Source organism: Cebidichthys violaceus, unplaced genomic scaffold, assembly GCF_023349555.1.
Source record: "Cebidichthys violaceus isolate CVI_PGR_0920_01 unplaced genomic scaffold, fCebVio1.0.p SCAF_46, whole genome shotgun sequence".
In the NCBI taxonomy this organism is placed as follows: Eukaryota; Metazoa; Chordata; class Actinopteri; order Perciformes; family Stichaeidae; genus Cebidichthys; species Cebidichthys violaceus.
This window is the reverse complement of record NW_027176661.1, coordinates 1,668,926-1,690,125: the sequence shown is the minus strand read 5'-3', so window position 1 is coordinate 1,690,125 and position 21,200 is coordinate 1,668,926. Positions and strand designations below refer to the sequence as shown.

General features: G+C 40.3%; 1 protein-coding gene across 2 annotated transcripts in view; it reads left to right on the top strand.

Moving 5' to 3' along the window:
- The first annotated feature begins 4,003 nt into the window (after nucleotides 1-4,003).
- The window catches only part of gabrb4 (gamma-aminobutyric acid type A receptor subunit beta4), a 48,751-nt gene continuing 31,554 nt past the window's right edge, over nucleotides 4,004-21,200 (top strand). For both annotated transcript variants that reach the window (XM_068729448.1, XM_068729447.1), the window contains exons 1-2: nucleotides 4,004-5,218; nucleotides 7,270-7,364. In XM_068729448.1, coding sequence (XP_068585549.1) covers nucleotides 5,136-5,218; nucleotides 7,270-7,364 — 178 coding nt within the window. In that variant the 5' untranslated portion in view covers nucleotides 4,004-5,135. The remainder of the gene's footprint in view (nucleotides 5,219-7,269; nucleotides 7,365-21,200) is intronic.

Sequence of the window (21,200 nt, the reverse complement as noted above, 5' to 3'; positions counted from 1 at the left end):
ATCTAGTCTGGGTAAGTCTGGGCTTGGTAACACAATATACTAAAGACAAAAGTCAACCAGTTCAGACTTGAGTTAATATTGCAGTCATTCTCTCCAGGCAGGTTTCCTGCTCTGCTTTTCCAACACAAGGTGAGACAGCCGTGATGGCGATTTGATTCAACCAGTAATGGAGAGCCCTCTCACAGTGAGGTGGACCGAACATGAACTCGAGCTGTCATTTTACCTCATGGTTACTGACTGCGTTGCCTTGAATGAAACCTAACTTCTCCATGAGAAGCCCTGATTGTGATCTCTGATCAAAGGGAGTACGCAAAGTTCCACAGCACATTAGCATTAAGCGAACCCTCATTAAGTCAGCCACTTTTACGAAACACACACTTTCACTTATGTCACTGGCTGATGGTGAAGTTGCCTGAAGAAAGGATGAAACATGTTGAAATGTCTCTAAACACATCCGTTAAATATATCATCTGTTACTTAGAGGATTGGGGTGTGTGACAGATATGAACAGCGAGAGGAACAGGGAGTGACTGGAAGGCACCAATGCATTAACCATGTGATACTATTTATATCATAGGAGCATGGGTGACCCAGTAACTCACGTGTGTTATGCAACATATGAATGGAGCAAAAAAGAGCATGGTACATCCCAGGGGCTGGGATCTCCTTGTCATAGATGCCAATTAAAGGTAATTGCAGTAATCAGGGAACGCTGTGAACGGCAGCACTATTGAGAACGAGACCGACTATGGCATAAAAACACAAACTGAGCATGCCCAGACGTTGAAGGGATCAACCTAGCACAGTGCCACATAGGTTCTAACTCCATATTGCATGCTGCTCTACTCTGGCTCTCACTAACATAACCTATGGGAGATGGACTGTCTACAAAGAATACATACATGGACAAGGTCTGCTTTTTCAGCAATTATCCAGCACACAATTACTGTTGCCTTGGCGCCTATGCATGAATAGACTGATTAAAAAACGAGAGTACGTCAAGCTAGTTTATTCTCAAATTGCCTGGTGAATAATTTGATTTAAATCACTGAATCCCATTTTGAAAACCAATGTGGTACTAGATAAGTATCTACCACTGATTCAAAGGTAAAAGCCCACTAAATTACTAGGGTTACAAACAAACATACAATATTCTCTCCATTTAGGGACTGTATAAAAAATCATCAGAGTGGGTGTTTCACTTAAAAAACAAAACTCTCGAGGGTTATTTATTTCTTTGGATCCTCCCCTCTCAACTCAAACCTAATTTTACAACTAATATGTTAATGCTGATTTTTACACAACCCAAATCACACATGAGGAATTTCCAATCGCCAAATTATGGTAAACATAACAAATGGTGTGTCCTGTTAACCGTGCTGCTAAACAAATATTATTTAACCACTGTCACTGAATAAGTGAACAGGGTGCAGGTGGCCACTCAGTGGCTTCTAAGGGGCTTCAGCACTGTACTATATTTGCTTTGCTCATTAACGGTTTTGTCTCTGTTGAAGATGCATTATATTATAGGTTAGGTTAGGTAATATAATGCTTTATTATTAATATTATTACTTGTAGTTACTTGTAATGTAGAATAAAGTGAAGGTGAGGTTTGGCTAGTGAAAACATGTTCAATCCCTACACACCCTAAAGATCCACATTATTAACATTAATGTTACTGTCCAACTGACTGGTACTGGTCGAAATAACAGCTAGAAAATTTAGAGATTCTGAGATGGCAAAATACATCTTTATGATCTGTTGAGCCCACAAAAATATGTTTTCATGTTAATTATTTAGTTTTTACAGCAAATCCCATAAGGAAAGGATGACATGAAATATAAATCATGAGCATGTAAAAAATAAAGACCCTCCCTTACTTTCCCAAAAAATTCAAATCACCCTCCTTTTAGCAAAAAAAGGGGAAAAAATGAAAAATAGATTGCCTCTTAAGCTTTTTCAATTTTAAGTTCATTCAGTATTACAGATTGTAAAGTTTATGACTGCTTCAAATGATTTCCTAAGTGGTTGAAGACAATTCAACATCAGACATTTATACTGTGCTTTCTCTGAAGCCTTTAAACTTCTGCTGCACAGAAACACCATCCTCTTAGCCAGACAGTACCGTAACGGAAACACGTGAGGCCCCCCCGCAGAATAACCCTGAGCTTTTCTTTTGGGCACCGCTTTTGAATTTGCGTTTCATTTTCTCCTCAGGAAAAATCAGTGCTAACGTTAGCTACCTATTTGCTGGTCTGTGACCTTCTGACCTATGTCGTCACGTCACTAACCTAGCGAACAACGAAAGCACAATTAAATATATTTTTCTTTATTTTTATATCAACTCTGGAAACACAGACAAGACAATAAGACCATAGTGTGCATCCCATGTAATTCAAATTGACACCCCCCCCCCCTGCGAGGCCCCCCGGGGGCAGGGGTAATGTCTACGGGTCTGTAGCCAGATTGTAACTTTGGTCAGCAAATGTTATTAAGCTCGCAGGCAAACTCTTCTGCACAAATAGTCTTTAAGAACGTAACTGACTTAACTGAAAGTCCACTGCCTAACTATTCACAAAGCTTTCACCCACATCCCATGGTCTTCTTAGTCTTCTTTAATGTAAGTAAATGCATTACGTGGCACCACCACGGAAACAATTTAAGGTTAGGTTTAGGCCAGGAAAACCACTTAGTTAGGTTTCGTTTGACTTCATATAAGTACGTCAAATATGTAAACCTGTTAGAAATTTAACTTCCCAATAATGTCACAATCAGGCTGTGAAAGCTTGTAGGCACAACTCTTCACTCATGTGATGCAACAAGTAGACCATGAACTGTGAAAGCCAGTCTGTGTCTTGCAGATCATTTTATGTTAATTTCTCACCCTTGGATGCCAGGTCATGGTCAGTCATGGTCAGTCATGGTGTTGCCCTTTTGATGCACAGTATGTAATTGCAATGCCATTTATTTTTGAGAATGTCCACATGATGTCAGAGTTATGATTTGGGGATTGAGTGTATGTTAACCATGTCTCTTCCGACGCTTGAGCATAGAAAAGCCAAAATACAAATGTATAATCATTCTTCTTTTTTTGTTTTTTGTTTTACATTGACACTCAAATAAGTAATACAAAAAAAAAGTATAGTTCATACAGAAAACATGTTTCTTCTTTGCCATTTCATAACCCACTTGTTCAGTGCTGTGACATCACCTATGGGATGGACAAACTGAATTCTACTCATATGGGTTCGGATGACTGCAGACAATAGTCAAAAGCAACAAATACCTGTTGAGTATTAACATGTTTAAAAAAAAAAGCTATTGACTGATTGATTCATCACAGTGGCCCTGACAGTGATGATGAGGAGTAGGACAATGATGATGAAGCAAAAGTAGTGTGAGTGTGATATCCCTGACACGCCACATTTCCTTTACATGTATTACTGTAGGCTAAATGGCGACGCCCCCCTCCCCCCAGCCCTATCATAACAGAAATGGCTCCATGGTACATCAGTTGCTGTCTGCTTTTGTCCCACTGACACCCCAGTGGTGACAGCATCGGGTCTACTCCTTTAAATGAGCCTTTGCGCATAGCCTTCGAATCACCACAACTGCATCAGTGCTGGCTGGGTTGCTTAGCAACTGGACAGCACAGAGATCCCTGAAGAAAGCCTCCTCCTCTGTATAAAACACAAGCTTGTGTGATTCTTCAATTGTGGTGTGCGCGTTAGCAGTTTCCAGTAAGGACGTGTTTGCTTCAAATACATAGGAGCGAGTCCTGGTTCGCAATGAGGAATTAAACAAATAGAAATAGATAAAGACAAATTAAAGAAAATTATTGTGTGTGTGTGTGTGTGTGTGTGTGTGTGTGTGTGTGTGTGTGTGTGTGTGTGTGTGTTTGGGTGCGTACGTGCGTGTCCCTCTGCGCGCGAGTTTCAACAAAAAAAAATTGTGGCAAAGTGGAAGAAATGCACGAAAACGCACCGGCACACACTCCCACCATCCTAATGGGTTTCAGAGAGAATAGACAGACGCGATTCAGCGCATGGACACACTGTCGCTAAGGAATTCACCTTAGGTGTCCCCCCCTTCCCCTCCCCTCGTTCTCTCCCCCTCCAGTAGGCTAGGACATCATTTTAATTTCAACTAGGAACTCAAAAAGACAATCGAAAGGAGACAAGATATCCTCGTCGTGTCTCCTCGGACTGTTGCATGTCTGTCATTTGCTGAGTGTTTCCACGAGAAGCGGAGCGGACCCACACTAACGTGTTGAAACGCCATTCAGCGTTGGACAGCAAGTGGACTTTTTTTTCAAATAGGTACGCATCTTTGACACGATATCCGACGCTGTGATACATGCATTGTCGTATAAGGGGGCCATCCATATTTCTCGGCATCTAATTTATTATTTGTTTCCCACCAGAGGAGTTGATATAGCCTGCTCTGACGTCTGCATCAGATATTACCCAGTGCTTTTTCAATGTGCATTTTCCCCTCAGTGACTTTGCGCTGATCTACATCATCATCAGCAGCGGCACCGGGGGAAAAAAAAAAAAAAAAAAAAAGGGAATGAAGATTTCAATTTTCGTTTTTTTAAACCCACCGCTCCCCTTCAGCCGACCAGCGTCTCCAGCTCAAACAAATATCTTTTAACCAGCATCACGTTGTGGAATAGTCTGGCGCCAGAGCATCGCTGGAACCATGCCTCTTCTGCAGATTTGGACTGGGAAATTTCATCCACCGATTTGATCATCAAGAGGCTGCCGCTCAGTCATTCATGCCAGTGTTTGTTTTTTTAAGGGGAAGAATACTTGTCATCACTTTCAAAAGTATTGTGTATGCTGTTTTTTGAGCAAGATGTCTGATCTTCTGGTGTTGGTCGAGGGGCTCTGTGACCTGCACGGATTTCCATAGCCGGGGAAAACAGCGGGGGCCAATTACGAGATTTAAAAAAAAAGAAACAACAACAATAAGCCTAATATAATGAACACATCGCACGCGTAGATGTAGGTTAGTTTCTTCGACATTTTTAAAAGGCAATTATTTTTTTTAATTGCCCGTTTTTACTTTGTGAATTTTCTGGAGGACCACTGGACTGGTTGGATTATAGAAACTATATCTAAGGATTTGTGGAGATGTTGGGTCGTCAAGAAGATAAATTATGTGGAATTTTCTCTGCTCTGGCGGCTTTGTCCTTCTTCTTCTGCTTTGTTCAAAGGTAAGAAAACGTCGCTTGGACCAAAAAAAAAAAAAATTCCCGTCCACACCAATAGACGTGATTGCCGGTCAATAAAAGGCTGAGATGTGGCAAATCGCATAAACTGGGCACCCAGGCCTACTTATTAGGGGCATTGCTGCCGATATATGCTCTATTAGAAGGTGCTGTGGCGCGCGCGAGCGTAAAAACATGCGCGTGCACATTATCAAGCCTATTGTGAAACGTTAACCTACTCCCGATATCAAAATGGGGATATACACATATGTGTACTGAAAAGGGCGACTCTAAGTATGATGATGCCTAAAGTGACAGCCCTCAGTAGGCTACAGTGTTGGCCGATGATTAGCTGATGGGATCGATCAGCCGACGATCGATTGATTACTCCAGGGTAAGCAGCCAGATGTATGTCTCCAGTGCTGTGGCAACACCGTCCGAAAGCTTACTTATTGTATTCATCTCTAAAAACGCAAATCCTATTCATATAATCTACGTGATTCCCCATTTTATTGACCGGAACCAAATCAATTAAAAAAAAAAAATCCCTCATATGTTGTTTTCAAGACAGCAGGCAGGGTGTAAGAGTTAACGTTTCAACAAATACGGTCTTGTCTAGTTCTTGAGATGTTTAGCCTACAGTATGAATTGCTGCACAGGCCTTAAAGAACATCATCACACTCCCAATCTCCAGCTCAATCCCTTTATTGTTTTGTTGTTAAAGGCACTGATACATATCCCTCGTGGCCCACTCCTTTTCCTGGGCTGCAGTAACCTGCAGCCTCACTTACGAGATTCAGGTGCTCAGTGAGAACTGGGTCGCACTTTTTCTTCTTTTTTTTAACATTTTGAGCCTGTTGCAATAACCCGGAATAACAAAAGAAAGGGGCGCAATCTTGCATGTGTTTCAGGTGTCATTGATATTCTCCTCATAATTATGCTCTCAGGTGTCAAACCCACAAGTCCTGTAACCGGCCAGCTTGATGAACAGCTGCACTACCTATGAGCTAATTGAACAGTGCTTCCGTGACTGAGCCGAGGGCTAGTGCTCCTATCAGGGGAGCAATTTTAATTTGAACCCCCCCTCCCGCACACACACACACACACACACACACACACACGCTCATTGCACACCCTCCCCTTAACAAGGAACCTCAGCTGGAGAGCCGGTCTCGGTCAGGTGATGCAGGTCATGGCACCAATGTTATAAGTGTCAGTCAGACGAGTGCGGACTATGCCTCCCTCCTGGGGATAGTCTGTCTCCATTCCAGGCTCAGACCAACGAAGCCTCTGACAGCTCGATGGGAGGCTGTGTTGAAATACATGGCTCACAAATAAGGTTGAGCACCTACGTTGTTACGTGAGCGAAAAAAACAAAACTACAACTTTTTTTATACATTTTATAATTTTAATGCCATTTTTTTGAAGGACCCACATCAATAAAATGCTTGACAGGTGTATTACAACGCATCCCTTAAACTAATTAGATGAATACACTGTTGGTAAAGTTCCAAAAGGGAGGGGGTATGTATACACAAGGCACATCTTTGAACCTTTCCTATGACAACACAACAGTCAGCATGCTTAAATATATTTGTCTGACAACTGACTGCAACACCAAAAAAAAGACGTTTACTAGCTAAAAATCTTCGCGTGGTGAATGTTTATTCTTCTGTGAGTGTGCCCAGAATGCAAAAATATAACTGAAGTTGACTACAATTTATGATACAATAGATGAAATATGACATAAAAATGCTCACTTTAGAAGAAAAAGGGATTCTTGGATGAATGTGTGTTTGTTGTTTAATGCATCCTAAGTCCTCATTCCCTTTGTCAAATCCTCCTCACGTTGGCGTAAGGGCTTCCTCTTCCAATGTGGCATTCATGTCATTGATGTTGAGAACAGAGTACAGTAGTAATCATTATTTAGTGCAGTAATCATTTATCGTACAGTTGGTGTGCTGTAGAGAAACAAAATATCTATGACAAAAGTAGTCAATCTTCAGTATTCTCCCACTACTTACATTGGCTCTTACACTTGTGGTTTCTTCCCTCAGCTCTTCCACTGGAAGCTCCGGAATGTCTGTGGCCAAGACCACCGTGGACAAGTTGCTGAAGGGATATGACATCCGTTTAAGGCCTGATTTTGGAGGTATGTGTTGCGGCTACGTCCTCTTTGGGGTCTCTGTTGTCGAGGGTATGCGCACGTCAGGGTGTTGTACATCGTGATATTCACCAGTCATCCCTCTGAAATCCGTCGAAGAGTGGGCCTGTGGCAAAATATAGGGGACGGCTTTGATGTGACTGCTACCGCGTCATTACTATGCATCTATTCGCATATCGAAGATGGCTGCTCCTCGAGAAGTAGAGCACACATGGAGAAGAGCAGTCAAACACGGTGTTCTTTTAAGACCAGGGATGGTGAACGTATTGATTTTTTATACTTTTCTGATGTTCTGTTTTTCATGGCGTCTTTGTATCACATGGCAGTTTTTTATGAGCATTTGATTTGCAAATCAGGGAAAGCACTTGTGCCCCATTAACTTTTATCTTTTTACATCCGCTCTTTAGAATAATGGATAATGAATTATTTTGATAATTTGATGAAAATAGAAGGCGTGGGGGAACAACTCATTTCTGTCATTCGGGCTGATTGTTTTGCTAAAACGATTTAACCACAATATATGTTAAGCAATATAAAAAATAGTTGTTTTTTTGAACAGCTTACTAGCCTAATGGCTGATGGCTAATGATGTATGACAACAAAGGCCTACTTTAATCAAAATTAAAGGTTTCCAGAAAAACTATTCTTGCAAATTGAGTTTGGCACCTGTACCTACATTGTGTAGGATGAATTTGAAGATGAAGCTTCCTGTTTCATGGTGCTGACATTGGCATCTGGGCCCTGATCTGTGCAAGGCCACTCACTGAAGACGTCATAACTCAGCACTGACTGACAGCCACACTGATGGCTCTAATTGAATACAGTATATGATTGTACCTAATCATTTCAGCACCAGCTTTTTGGTTTCTGCTGTACACGTGCCCCAAAACTTTGTGTTCAGAAAAGCTTATTGCTACTTTAAAAAACAAAACAAGAAACAAAGAGGGCTTTTTACTTCCAGGGCATGTTAACGGAGTGTGATGTTAATTTAATGAGAGTCTGTCGCCACTTGAATTTGCTCTAGCTGTAGTGTTTCATGTAAACAAAAAATTGATAACCATCCCTTGTTCAGCCACAATTACTTAAAATGTCAGTCAGAAATATCAGAAAATTGAAAAAAATTATTTCAATGAATGTATGGACAGACAATGTTGCATGACTCACCTGCAAAATATCTGAACATGCTATGCAATCAGGTTATGTGTAAAAAAGTTGAACCACATTAAACAAATCATATTACATGATGCATGATGATGTTCATTGCCTCAAGAACGTCACATATCACATACGTTAATTCACTTTGACAGGTTGGCTTTTTCTTTAAAGCTAAAATGTTTTATGTTTAGAATATTTGATATTTTTCAAATTTAGAAGTACATCGTTTTACATTTTTTAGACAGAATTTAGCTTAATATTATCAATATTATCATATTCAACATATACAATCTAATTTATGGCTATTAGATATATACTATTCCCCAGTATCTTCTTTAAATAGGTTTGAGGCAGCAGCTTGTCAGTTATGCGACCACATCATACTTGATGAGAATGACAGCAAGCAGTGAAAAGCATATAGCAGGTGCGCCTCCTCATATAACCTTCCTCTGGTTGGGTGCTCTGCCAAAAACAGATGCTCTGATGAAGGCTTATGTGCCAAAATGCGTTAGCCTGATGTTAGCCATTGTAAAAATATGTTATAGTTGAGGTTACGTCTTCGTTCTGTGTTTTGGAGTGCTGCCATTCCAGAGTTGTTTCATAGATTTGGCGGAAGGAAATGAGAGCAAGAAGCAAAGAAATGTCTCCTTCACAACTGTGTAAAACAGTTGAATCAATAGTTATGAACATTTCAAATTTAAGAAATTTTTAATTTGCAGCCAATTTGCAGTTCTTTGGTTACTTTCATTTTATATCAAACAAACAACTAATGGATTAACGACAACAACACCACATTGTATCACTTAAATAACTGAATTCAGCAAAACCCAAGGAAATTAAAGAGGAAGTGTTTTGATTTTTAGTTCTAGATTAAATCATGTTTTGTATTTTACTTTGTTATTAGCAGGTTTGTAATATTTTTAGAGATACCTTGACTTAAAAGTGATTTCAACAAACATTTCTGCTTTGATGTTGGTTGCTTAACTATTTCTTGGCTGCAGCGCACTATTGTCTATAGCAGCCTGTGAATGCACTGGAGTGGGGAGAGCAAGTTTTAGAGAGTGAGTATCCCAGGCAGAGAGTAACTGTGTTTTACCCTCAGGCCAGGGGAGCTGTAGTCCGTCATGTCTTTATATTTCCAACATCAGTCAGCTACTTCTGTCGTGACACACACTGCTGACGACCTTCAGCTCTTGAGATTCAACAGAGAGGGTCTTAATTTGGCACAAAAGTGGACACACACTGGACTGTGGCTCCGAACAGCCTGGCCAACACCCACATTTGAAATAAAAACCAACTCAGAGGTGTACATTGCTGGAAGAATATGGCCCTAATGATCAGAAAGAGTTTGGCAATAATGCTGCCATGTGATCTTAATGATGTGTTGCGGCCTTACCACCAGTATATCTAGATAATGTGCCCACTCTGAAGTCAATCTATTCAGACCCTGCCCTCTTCCACCCATTGGCCTGTAAACCAAACTGGAATTCAAGAAATGGGACACAGACCCAGATGGCAGCTGTCCCAGAATTCAGGATCTTGCAGGGGAAGTGAATTGTAATTTTTTGTAATTATGGTTATTATTATTTTTTAATTTGCAGAAAAAAACTTGTCCTTGTCCTTTCATTATATGCTTGTTTAGATTATAGACCTTAGATGTAACTTCTTAACACAGAACTGAATCATAGACCACAACCCCCATGTAACCTGAATGTTACATTACTTACATTTGTATTCAGCAAGATAACCAGACCATTGCATACCCGGCAAAGAAAGAAAGCTCTTATTTAAGGATCGAGCAATGTTTTCTTTTCCATTTTTTTTTTGTACGCATTTGAGGTATGAGAGTGTAAAATCAAATTTATACATACTAGCAAAATATTATTACTACTTAATCCAATACCGGAATTGAAAAATGTGCTTTGTAAGGAGAAATGGCACATATGTTTGTATTACACTCCGTCATTGTTATGTGATTATAAGTTACTCTAAGTTGGCATTGGGTACTAGTAAGGAAATAAGGCATATTACAACAATGATTATAATAAATTATAAGAGATTATAAAGTGCTACAGTTTATGCAGCTTATTATCCTTGCAAAAAATATTACAGTGAGTGACCAGCAAGTATTATGATAATTGGCCATATAAGTCATGTGATCAGAGTATGTACGAGTGCTTATAACTACACTTATACAGTGCTGTCAGCACAATATAACACATTGTAAGAGTTTTTATAATGTATTATAAACGTGAAAAGTGCCACCGTATCCGTTTGCTGTCTCAGTGCTGTTTATCTTCTCCTATTTAATATTCAACCCTAATGAAATAAGGATGAACACATTTTACTTCCAGTTTCTCCTACTGTAGTTATAGTTTCTCACACACAAATGTCTCTTGTACGCTAGCTTTACCTAGATAATGAATGGGCAAATGCTTTAAAAAAAAATATATATCCTGGTTAGGCATATGATTCAATGACATGTGTGAGGATGTGTTAGGGTAATTTGGGCCTGTTTGTGTAGGGAACTAAAGCTTAGCGGGAGTGTTGAGAGAGAGATTGGAACACTGGGACATTGCTAGTGGAATTACGGATGAGGTTTAAAAGAGCTCTATTCTACTATGTGTTTCTTCTGTGTGTGATATCCAATATGAGGAACTGGTCTTCGAACCACTGTGATCCAAAGCCTTGGTTGTCCAGTTTCAAAGTTCACAGCCATTCCAATAAGTAAGGACAGTTTGACGTCTATATTGTGGCAGAGTTGTACCACTTGTGTGTTTAGAGACACGCTAAGACAGGCTGCTCTGACGGGTTAAGAATCACGGTGTACAGAACCTTCTGTTGGAAACTGTCTGCTGGTTTTCCGGCCAACCAAAGACTTCTGTTCTGATTAGCATCCTGGTTCATGGTTGCCCTCCTTTGGTTTCCCACCATTTTCCAGCAGCAGTTTAAACACTGAATAGAGGAGGACCTGATCCTTTGCCATACGTCCTATATCGGCACAAAGCATTGTTTGGGGGACCAGAACGGTTGCACGTCCCTGTGACTGATCGCAAATCATGGTGGAGATACATTTGGGTGCCTCTCATTTGAAAAGCCGTGACCAATTGTCTGGTGGCCCGATATTGTCAAGGAGGTAGAGAACAAAGCCAACCAACGACTGGTTCTACCATCTCCATTCACGCCTTAGCAGTCTGTTCAAATATCTGGTTTTCTTCATCTGCCCCTTGAATTGTGGATGTTTAAAGTTCTGTTCTAAATTCTTGGCCTCATCACAACAAAGGGTTTGCAGTCCAGGCCCCTCATGGTTTAACAGAGCAAACGTGAGAGCAAAAGAGGGTTTAGGAGGGTATAGCAAATTTAGAGGGACCAGGACAGGTTTGTCTTGTTTTCTGCACCTTCTCATGCCACGGATAACCATGAGCTGCAAGTTGCTTTGAGCTATCCAAACCCAGTGGGGCCCTGTCTCATTTATGAAACGATGGCAGACAAGAATGTCTTTAAATTGCACTGAAACCATCTTCATTTGTAACATGACTTACGTTGATAGTGTCAATTTTCCAAAACTTCCAGTGGCAGCACCCGTCAAAACACACCAGGGCACTTGGTACCATCAGTGTTGTTGCCAGGAGACCAGAGAATGGCAGACAGTTCAAACTCAAAGGGTAGAACCTCCTCACAATAACAAACAGGATCTTTTATACCATCGACCCCTGATTGCTGTGAGTCTCCTTTACCTGTAAGGTCTCCTGTGACGCTGGGGTTCTTGCAAAGCTCTCACTTGTAAACATCCTCCTGTTGAGTTAAATATGTCTTGTTGTTAATTAAGGTATTTCTGCTTTTAAGGCTGCTAGTTAGTTAGTCCCGTGTGTACAACTCAGCGACTGTTTTTTTCTCCGATCTTTGAGGATGCTCAGGGACATTCTACAAGATTTACAGTTTGCTTTGCTTTTCTAGTTTACCCAGCTGAGAGGAGTGAACTACAGCTGCGGTTTGTTAAATGCCTTGACGAAGACCTACTGTGGTCGAAACATGTTGGCTCTTTTAATGATTTAGCCACTGTAATAACAGCTTTAAAAATATTTCCTTCCTCGTTCTAAGATTTTGGAGTGCCTAGATTGCTTTCTTGTTTATCCCGAACTACAGCTGGCATAGGGATTCTAATGAGTATCGCCCAAATGCAACTAATGTGCTCTTTTACGTACGATGTGGATTACTAAGAACTTTATTCTCTATTCTAGCACAAACGCATAAACTATGTAAGGCTTTGCATTTAGTCAAGCTATTAGTTATTAGGATAAAGTGATTATTTTTGTGGGAAACTTTTGATAATAGCATTTTTTGGTAAGCAATTTAAAGCTAGGGTTTGTAATGTTGAGAAATTAGCAAGAGTACGCTAGATTAAAAAAATGATCCAACCGAAAACTCAGCCCAGTGTTGCCAACTCTTCTCCAATGAAAGTAGCAAGCATCACTGGCTCCAAAAGTCCCTAAATCTAGCAAGAGAGTTGACAAGTCGGCAACACTGGCAACCTGTCCTTTCAGGCCTCCCTCCAAAGCCACTCCCCCAAAATTAGCATTATGACCATAAACGTATCATAACAAATGTAAAAATAAGATTCTGGTGACGTGCGATGAGTCCAATGATTTCATTCGGACTGAATGGTTGGACAAGCTTATAAGAAGTCCTGCAACAGCCACATATACCAGCTATTTTTCCTTGCTTTTGCCATTTGATTTATTTATTGCTGTCCGAACCTCACTTTTGTTTGTTTTTTAAGTTTTCCACTATTTCCATTTATATGCATTTAAATTGACCTTTTTGTTACACATTAAGAAAGGTGCAGAGATTTATTATGCTACAGTTCAGTCGCACATCCGCCTGGGCGTTTGGCAAAATGAAGGTCATGATATTCACAGAAAAACACAAATTCATTCTAACTTCAATTATACACAAAATTTCACTGAAACCATGTCTCACCTTTTGAATACTCCTCTCATTCACACTGCCTTTCATGCATACACACAAACACATAGGCATTTAAGAGTGCTTGAGACGATGCACGTCTCTGCATCTATTGATTATTTCTCTGTCGAGTTGTCTGCCATTACAATAGAACCACGACTGCAAATACTGCCTCTCCTGGACAACACAGCCCACCATATTATATATTCAAACCCTCTGTAACTTATGGCACGGTTTCTCTGAAACATGGCTTCAACACATACGTTGGATGGCACGCTCTATGATGGAGTGGTTTTCATAAACGTCCCATAAAATTCAACTGAATAAATTTATTAAGTAGAGTAATGAAATACATGACCCAGCTAAATCAGTTTCATAAGAGGCCCATTTAATTATTAACCAGTCTCTCAATGCGTTTACAAATATGGTGTTACCTTGAAGTAGACAATTATTCCAATATTTTTTATAAGCAACAATAAAATGTACACAGCGATTGTCTTCTTCGCTCATTACTGCATGAAAAGGCTCCTGAACTGCTTGTTGTTCCACCTAGTAGTATCTGCTTCCAGTTCAGCTTTCCAGAATTAAAAAATTAGGGGGGTTTGTTCTGTCGGTCAGGGAAAAGGACGGGCTGATCTGACATTGCTTCTGTCGCTATTATTTATTTGCACATGGGAACTGGAATCATGTAGAGTAATGGGTCACCAGTGGGCAGACTTTCTCAGCATTCTATTTGGAGATATCAATATTTAAAAACAGAATAACAATAACAAACGTGACGTCCAGTCAGTTGGAGGAGGTAACAGGAGCCAGCTCAGCCCTCACCTCGGTCACACGATCGTCCTTCTGGAGGACATATTTTAAATCAAGCTGTCATCATCACGGGGATGGGTTTTATGATCTCAGCTTCCACCATTAACAAAGCATGAAGGGTGACATATCGCTAATACTGTGAACATGCTATTCTTCCTAAGTGCATGACATTTCTGGACTACAAAGAACCAAATTTGTTAAAATCTATATTTTACTGAAGTAAGCACCTTTGAAATGGTGACTTTGGGATGAGCTTATAGTCATAGAGAGAATGTATTTAGAAATGACCAACCCGATGTATGCTGTGCTGTAGAATACCACAGTAGACTTAAGTCATTTAATAGTATATTGATGTAAGCAGAACCAAATGTATACAATTAATAACATCAATATTCTTTCTGACATGAGTACACCACCTGAATTTAATTTGAATTAAAAAATGAAATGCTTATGAAGGTCATTATCTACATCATTAAGTGGGTGGTGCCACATTTCTTCTCTACATGATCAATGTGCGGTACATACCACGGTCTTTAATGTGATTACAGAAAACTGCACGTTGCAAAACATGCAACATTATAGGGGGAAAGAAATCACTCAGCAATGGGTGTGAAGCTCTTTAACTGATTGAAGTACACATATATCTTCTCCTCTTCATTATATAGAAAAACCAGAGAAAAACTCACATAAAAAACATACAAAAAAAGTTAGCTGGTTGGGTAGGTTTTTAATAACTAACTATGTAATCCGTTTGTTGGCAAGTCAGTGTCAACACATCCACTGCAACTAAAGAGATAAATTGATTTAACTTGGACTCTGATGCAATGCGTTGATAATTTCACTTCCATTGCTTATGTTTAAAGCTCAAGTAGATGACAGTAGACGACAAAGGTTTGCAAAATCATCAAAAACGTTATGAATAATGCTGTATAGCAGTCATGCTTGCTCTAGAAATTGCATTTGTACTGTATGTAATGTATTTTATGCTATTCAGCATTTATTGAAATGGTTGTTGATTATGTCAGCATTCACATTGTCTTTTTCTCCTTACTATACTGCACATGGAAAACAATTTAGATTATCAGCACAAATACAGTTCTCTGATGCTTTCCTAAGTTACTCTCCCTCCTTACTTTGTCCTTGTCTGGCGTAATAAACAGTGATACTGGCTTAGTGTGTATTAAATGGTATTCTGTCAGTTGTGCAGCAGAGAGAAAATGAATTTCGCAGAGCATACTGTTGATGTGCATAAACGGTGAGAAACTGGAGAGCCTGTAAATGTCTAACAGAGGGAGCTGAACTGGGGTGATTTATGGAGTGTTGTCATTTGTTGTAGATAGCCCTGCAGATTTTAGAAATCCTTGTAACTGCTCAAAAGTGAAAATCTGTTTTGGGATTATTTTGGATAACTTCAAACAAACCGCTTTCAGAGGTGCATGTGGAGATGCAAAATGCGAAGTGTGATAGATGCCATGTGTGAGGAAAGAACAACATTGTCCTGTCCTTGGACTGTAATGTCACATATGAAGCCTCATGTGAACATTCAATATCAATATACTCACAAAGTCCTAAGCACTGTCAATGTAATGCTTGTAGAATGTACTGTAGATCAGGACATTAGATATCGACAGTGGCGTTTCTACATTAGGGGCACGTGGGGCACTGCCCCACCACATCCAGATGGCGCTGTTGTGCAGAAAGCTCAATACGTCTGTGCTTTGTGGCAAAATATATTTTATTTTATTTAATATTCAAAGTAGCGTGAATGTGTGTGTGAATAAACTTGACTCACAAGCATTATAGTCCTGTTTTGGAGTAATTTGATTGGTGTGTGTTTCTGTCTGTGTGCTTGCTCTGTGAAATGCTGCTCTCCGCTGTCCCTCTGCTCTGTGGGGCAGCGGCGCAAGCTTAAGAGTGTTGCCATGGAAACACCAATGAGCGTGAACCACACAGGCCAACGTTTACATTGGGAGATGGGGCACTTTCAGATGTGCCCCACGAAATCTGCCTAGCAACTCGACTCGAATATTGCGTAAACCGCGAAAACTCTCGTAACGCCTTCTCCATGCTTTCCATTGAAAATCCGTTCGTTCATGGACTGGTGGATTTTAACAGCAAAGTCATCGAGAGGTTTGCTCAAGCAAAGAACCGCCGCGCCAACTTCCTATATAAGTGATCTGCATTGGCGAGTCTAACCTTTTTTTTTTTTTTTTGGAGCTGATGGATGTATCAATGCAATCTGCAAGGACATCGTCTTTTTACAGTGTTGTTCATTTAGCAGCATGTTTTGTTGCTGTTATTTATTTCAGTTGTGCCTTTCGCTTCATATTGGATGCCACACGTGTGCCACAAGCTTAATAAATTATGCAAGTTATTTTAGCTATGTGTCTGTCTAATCTTTTTACTTTGTTGCAATCATTTTACTTTAATGCTGTATTATAGGCAACATCTTTGTGTCGCGCTGAGCGCTGAAGCATGTGAAATGTATTTGAAATAGGATTTCTGCTCCCTGCTGGCACTCAAAATGCAGCCCATAGCATATCTTACTGGTCTATATAGGCCAACTGCTTATAATAATCAGCTACCTCTATTTTTGTGACGGTAACATGACGTCGTACAAAATTGCCCCACCAGAAATTTCAGGCTAAAATCGCCACTGGATATCGACATCACCCTAAATTGAAAAAAATATGCAATGAGTGGAGAAAAAAAAACAGGAACACATGACAGTATAATATCATAAAGTACAGCCTTAAAAATACAGTGTATTTTAATACAATAACACAAGAACAAAATGGAGCTTTACAAATGTTGCTGAGCTATTGAATTACATTGTAGGTACGGTAGTGTTGCCCTGTATGTAGCCAATCAAAAAAATACAAGTTTAATGTTGTTATTGTCAAAATACATTTCAGTTTGCACAAAGGATGGAATTAAATAATATGATAACTTAACCACCAGGATAGTCGGATTAGGTTCATTTTGTTTGATCAGACGTGCAGAATATGAGAACTAAAGGATTTTGCATGTCATTGTGTTTCATTTAGATTTTTTTAAAGCCCCATTGTTGGGTTTGGTTCTGCACAAATTGTACATATGCACTGCATATTAATGTGTATGTGGACATTACGTATTGGCAAACTCAGCTCGTGTCTTCTAATGTTTTCTCACCTCTAATGTACAGTACGTTGAAAGTCGCGTTCATAGCTGCACAACAGCTCTCAAGGCTCCATTATGACTGAACTGAGTATTTATCACAATGTACTGACGAGGAATTTGGCATGAGCCTTTAATGGTTCCAGCTGAAGGCACATTAGCGTATATATTTTGCAGTTTAACGATCGCAAACATGAAAAAGCCTCAAAAGGTGTCAGGAGTATAGGGATGTGGGAGCCTGACTCTATCTGTAAGGCTGCTTGTAGCTGTAACTGTAAGCACCTGATCCCTGGCCATATGGGCGGCATTCATTTCACCACTGCCTGTTCATCGTGCAGCCGTGTCATCAAAGCATGGTCACCTGTCCCTGTCTGCCATACGCAGCCTGGGTTTTACTGATCTCATTTTCCATTGACCCAAATGAGCCCCAGCTGCAGCTTGATCTTGTTTGTAATGGAAAAGCAGTAAATGTAGCCATGAAACTGCAGATCAGTTGCAGTGAGACTGGTGAGTAGAATGGACATTTAATTGACCGAATATGAAAGAGAGATACCGGACATGTGAGAAATGCAGGAGCTGCAGCACTTTATGTTCAGATTATAATGTACTCTACTGTATGTAACGTATAAGTGTAATTGATCTTTAAGGCTACGCTTTGTGTCCTATGAGATAACAAACTACATGCTCTTCACATACTGTGTGCGTACAGCCATTTACAAAACCGCTTCCCACACGGTAGTTTTACCCTCTGCGAACATGACCGCTGATTGATGCGTGCAGGACATCGGCTGCAATCTGCATTTTGGCGGCTGCAGCCATTAAGTGATGTATGGCAGCAGTTCTTTCAAGACCAGTGGACGCTTTTGCAATACTGAGGACAATCTCTTAGTCTGTGTGCTGCCACATGTCAGATGACGGGCCGCTTTGCATACAGGCGGATAGCACAGGCCGTCGTAACTCAGTCTCAAAATAATGCCTATTCAGCACGAAACAGGAATGTGTTGTCAGAATCCCAGGATGGATGCTGGGGCATGAACAAATGGTATCTATCCTGATGAAGAGAGAACGCCCCATGATTTATTTCAGAGGAAACACAGGAAAAATGCTCAAGCTGGGCACTTTTCCCTTTTCCCTTCACTTAGATTTTCCATTTGAATTAAATGAGGTGTGTATGTAGGCAGGCAGAGGGGGGCAAGGGTGGTGAGATATAGCATGCAGGAGAAAGGACATACTTCATCTTCCCATTCAAAGTGTTGTTTTCAGCAACTTTGAAATGAAGGAGAAAAATGCTGATAGAATTGCACTGGGATGTATTGCAGCGGACTGCAAAGTACAAAAACCCTAGGTCAGACTTTGGGGAGGCATCCTGCATGCTGGGCTTTTTTCCCCCATTTCCACTCTCCTCTTAAGGTCCCCAAGGACACACTTTTTTTGAACCTGCAGTGATTGATGGGAGGTGTGCCCTTGACAGGGCCAGGACAGGCTGGCCAAGGGCAAGATGCAGCTATCCAGTTGTTTCTCATAGATAAACAGGGAAAGAAATGTCATTTACAGCATCTGGAGATAGATGCTGTCATCCTCACTACCAGGAAGCACGCTTAAAAGCCCACCTCGTTATTGAATTCCAACAGCCGGCCGTATGAAACGGGTTTCCACATAACTATGATTTGTGCATCATGCAGAGCTGGAGGGAAAACAAACGGGATGAGAGAGTGTAGATGTTGAAGTCAACCATATAAGCAAAACATTAAAAACATAAAAGCTGGATATTGCGGTTTACAAATACACTTACGGTCAGGAATCTTGATAATAAGTGGCCTTTGTAGTTGCATCCTGTCTTTTTGGCCTACTGTGTTCACTACGATACTAGTATCCATCTACAGAATTATCTATTCTTTGACTTTGTACCACTCTCTCATGGGTATGCGATTGCTCAGCATATACTAGAACATTTTGCATATTCAGAAAAGATTAACTGTTTGTGGTTCATCTGTGAGTTTAATCCAGTTGCAGTGTCATGTCTAAAATATGTTGTAAAATGTTGTTTGTCTCCGACAACTTTTTTTAAGTAATTTTAAGTCGAGATGAAATACGAAAAAAAAAGCATTTTTAACCATTTGTGGTCACATCCCCGGTGATGTTGTGGGCCTATTTAACAATATATGGAAAACATTTACAAAAAATGTATTTCTTCATATTTTTACATCAAAATCCAATCATCTTTTCTTCCTGTAAAACAAAATATGATTTGTGCCTAAGTCAGCTGGTACCAACCACTTTCAACCAATAATTTCTGCAACTTCCAGAAACATGGGAGGTGTGTGTGGAGCCACAGTCCTCTGTACCTCCTTATAGTGCTACATTCTAAGCCCGCCCACTTTTTAGCTGTCCATTTAAATGCAAAGGATTTGATTTAAATCCCTCTACTAACTGTACACTGCTTCTCTCGGGAATATTCAGAGTACAGAAGCTAAAGACGCTCTAACCTACGTTTCTATTGGGACTTTAAGGACGTAGAAAATTCAGGATGCCACAAATGAGCGGTAGTTCCAGTCAACGCATTGGTCACCATTCAAATTTGAACTACAGGTAACCATAGCAACAGAACTTTCTGCTTTGTGCTGCGTAGACCTTGGTATAATCGTCAATGCAGGAAGCAGAGTGATATGCAGGTCCAAGTGGTTTCCCAGTAGTTGCCAAAATTCATCCACACTTTAGTACTTAAGGTAATGTATTGAGACACTGAGGGGCTGTCATATAGATTTTGCATAGATCCTTACTTAGGCTCACATAGCATATAGAGCGTGACTATAGACAGACGGGGGCCTGTGTGGTTGGGGGTCCCACAGAGAGAGCGGGCACTACGACAATGTGTTGAACAGAGAACAGGCCTTTGTTATGGATATAGATTGGCATCTGTTCAAAGAAGAATTCAGTTAAATAAAAATTGCCGCCATTTGCTATATATGCCCTCGAAAAGACAAACTTATGGTTTTTACTTTTTGGAGGAGTCAGTAGCAATCTATAAAAACATGATATGCTTATTCTACATAAACAATAAAACTAAAACTATAAATTAAATGAATAACATCTTATTTTCTTTGGCCTTTTTGTCATACAGATATGCAATGATGATTGCTGAGTAATGTGTATGTTGATGTTGTCCAATGTAAAGTCTGTATTTGATCATGTGACGAGAGGATACGATATACGGTAGCTTGTTCCAATAGCTTTCTGTTTGACCTCTCTACTTTAGGAGCTCATTCGACTGCAGAATCCAACACGACGTGGTAAAATATGTATACACCAAATGGTGTGTGTGTGTGTGTGTGTGTGTGTGTGTGTGTGTGTGTGTGTGTGTGTGCGCTCCCTACCTAGTAACCAGTGCGCACTGGGGCCCGTCGTAACTACCTTACACCACTGATATAGCACATTTTGCGGTATATGATCCCTGTAACTACCATGCAATGACAGCTGCCTTACAATCATGCGCATTAACTTACAATAAAGCCGTAGCTACAAATATTGTTATCATAAGAAGTAAATAACTCCAGCCGCTGGCAGTTTTTTGGCACTGTTTTTAAAGTGCATGCTTTCAAAAGATGATCCATTATTCACGACTGGTTTTGTCTGGTGGGTACGTTGACGTCGCGGGTACACTGTGGCTGCTCTTATTGAGTCTCAGTTTCAGTCAACGACCACTACGCAAACATTTGCTCACACTTAAACGTGTGT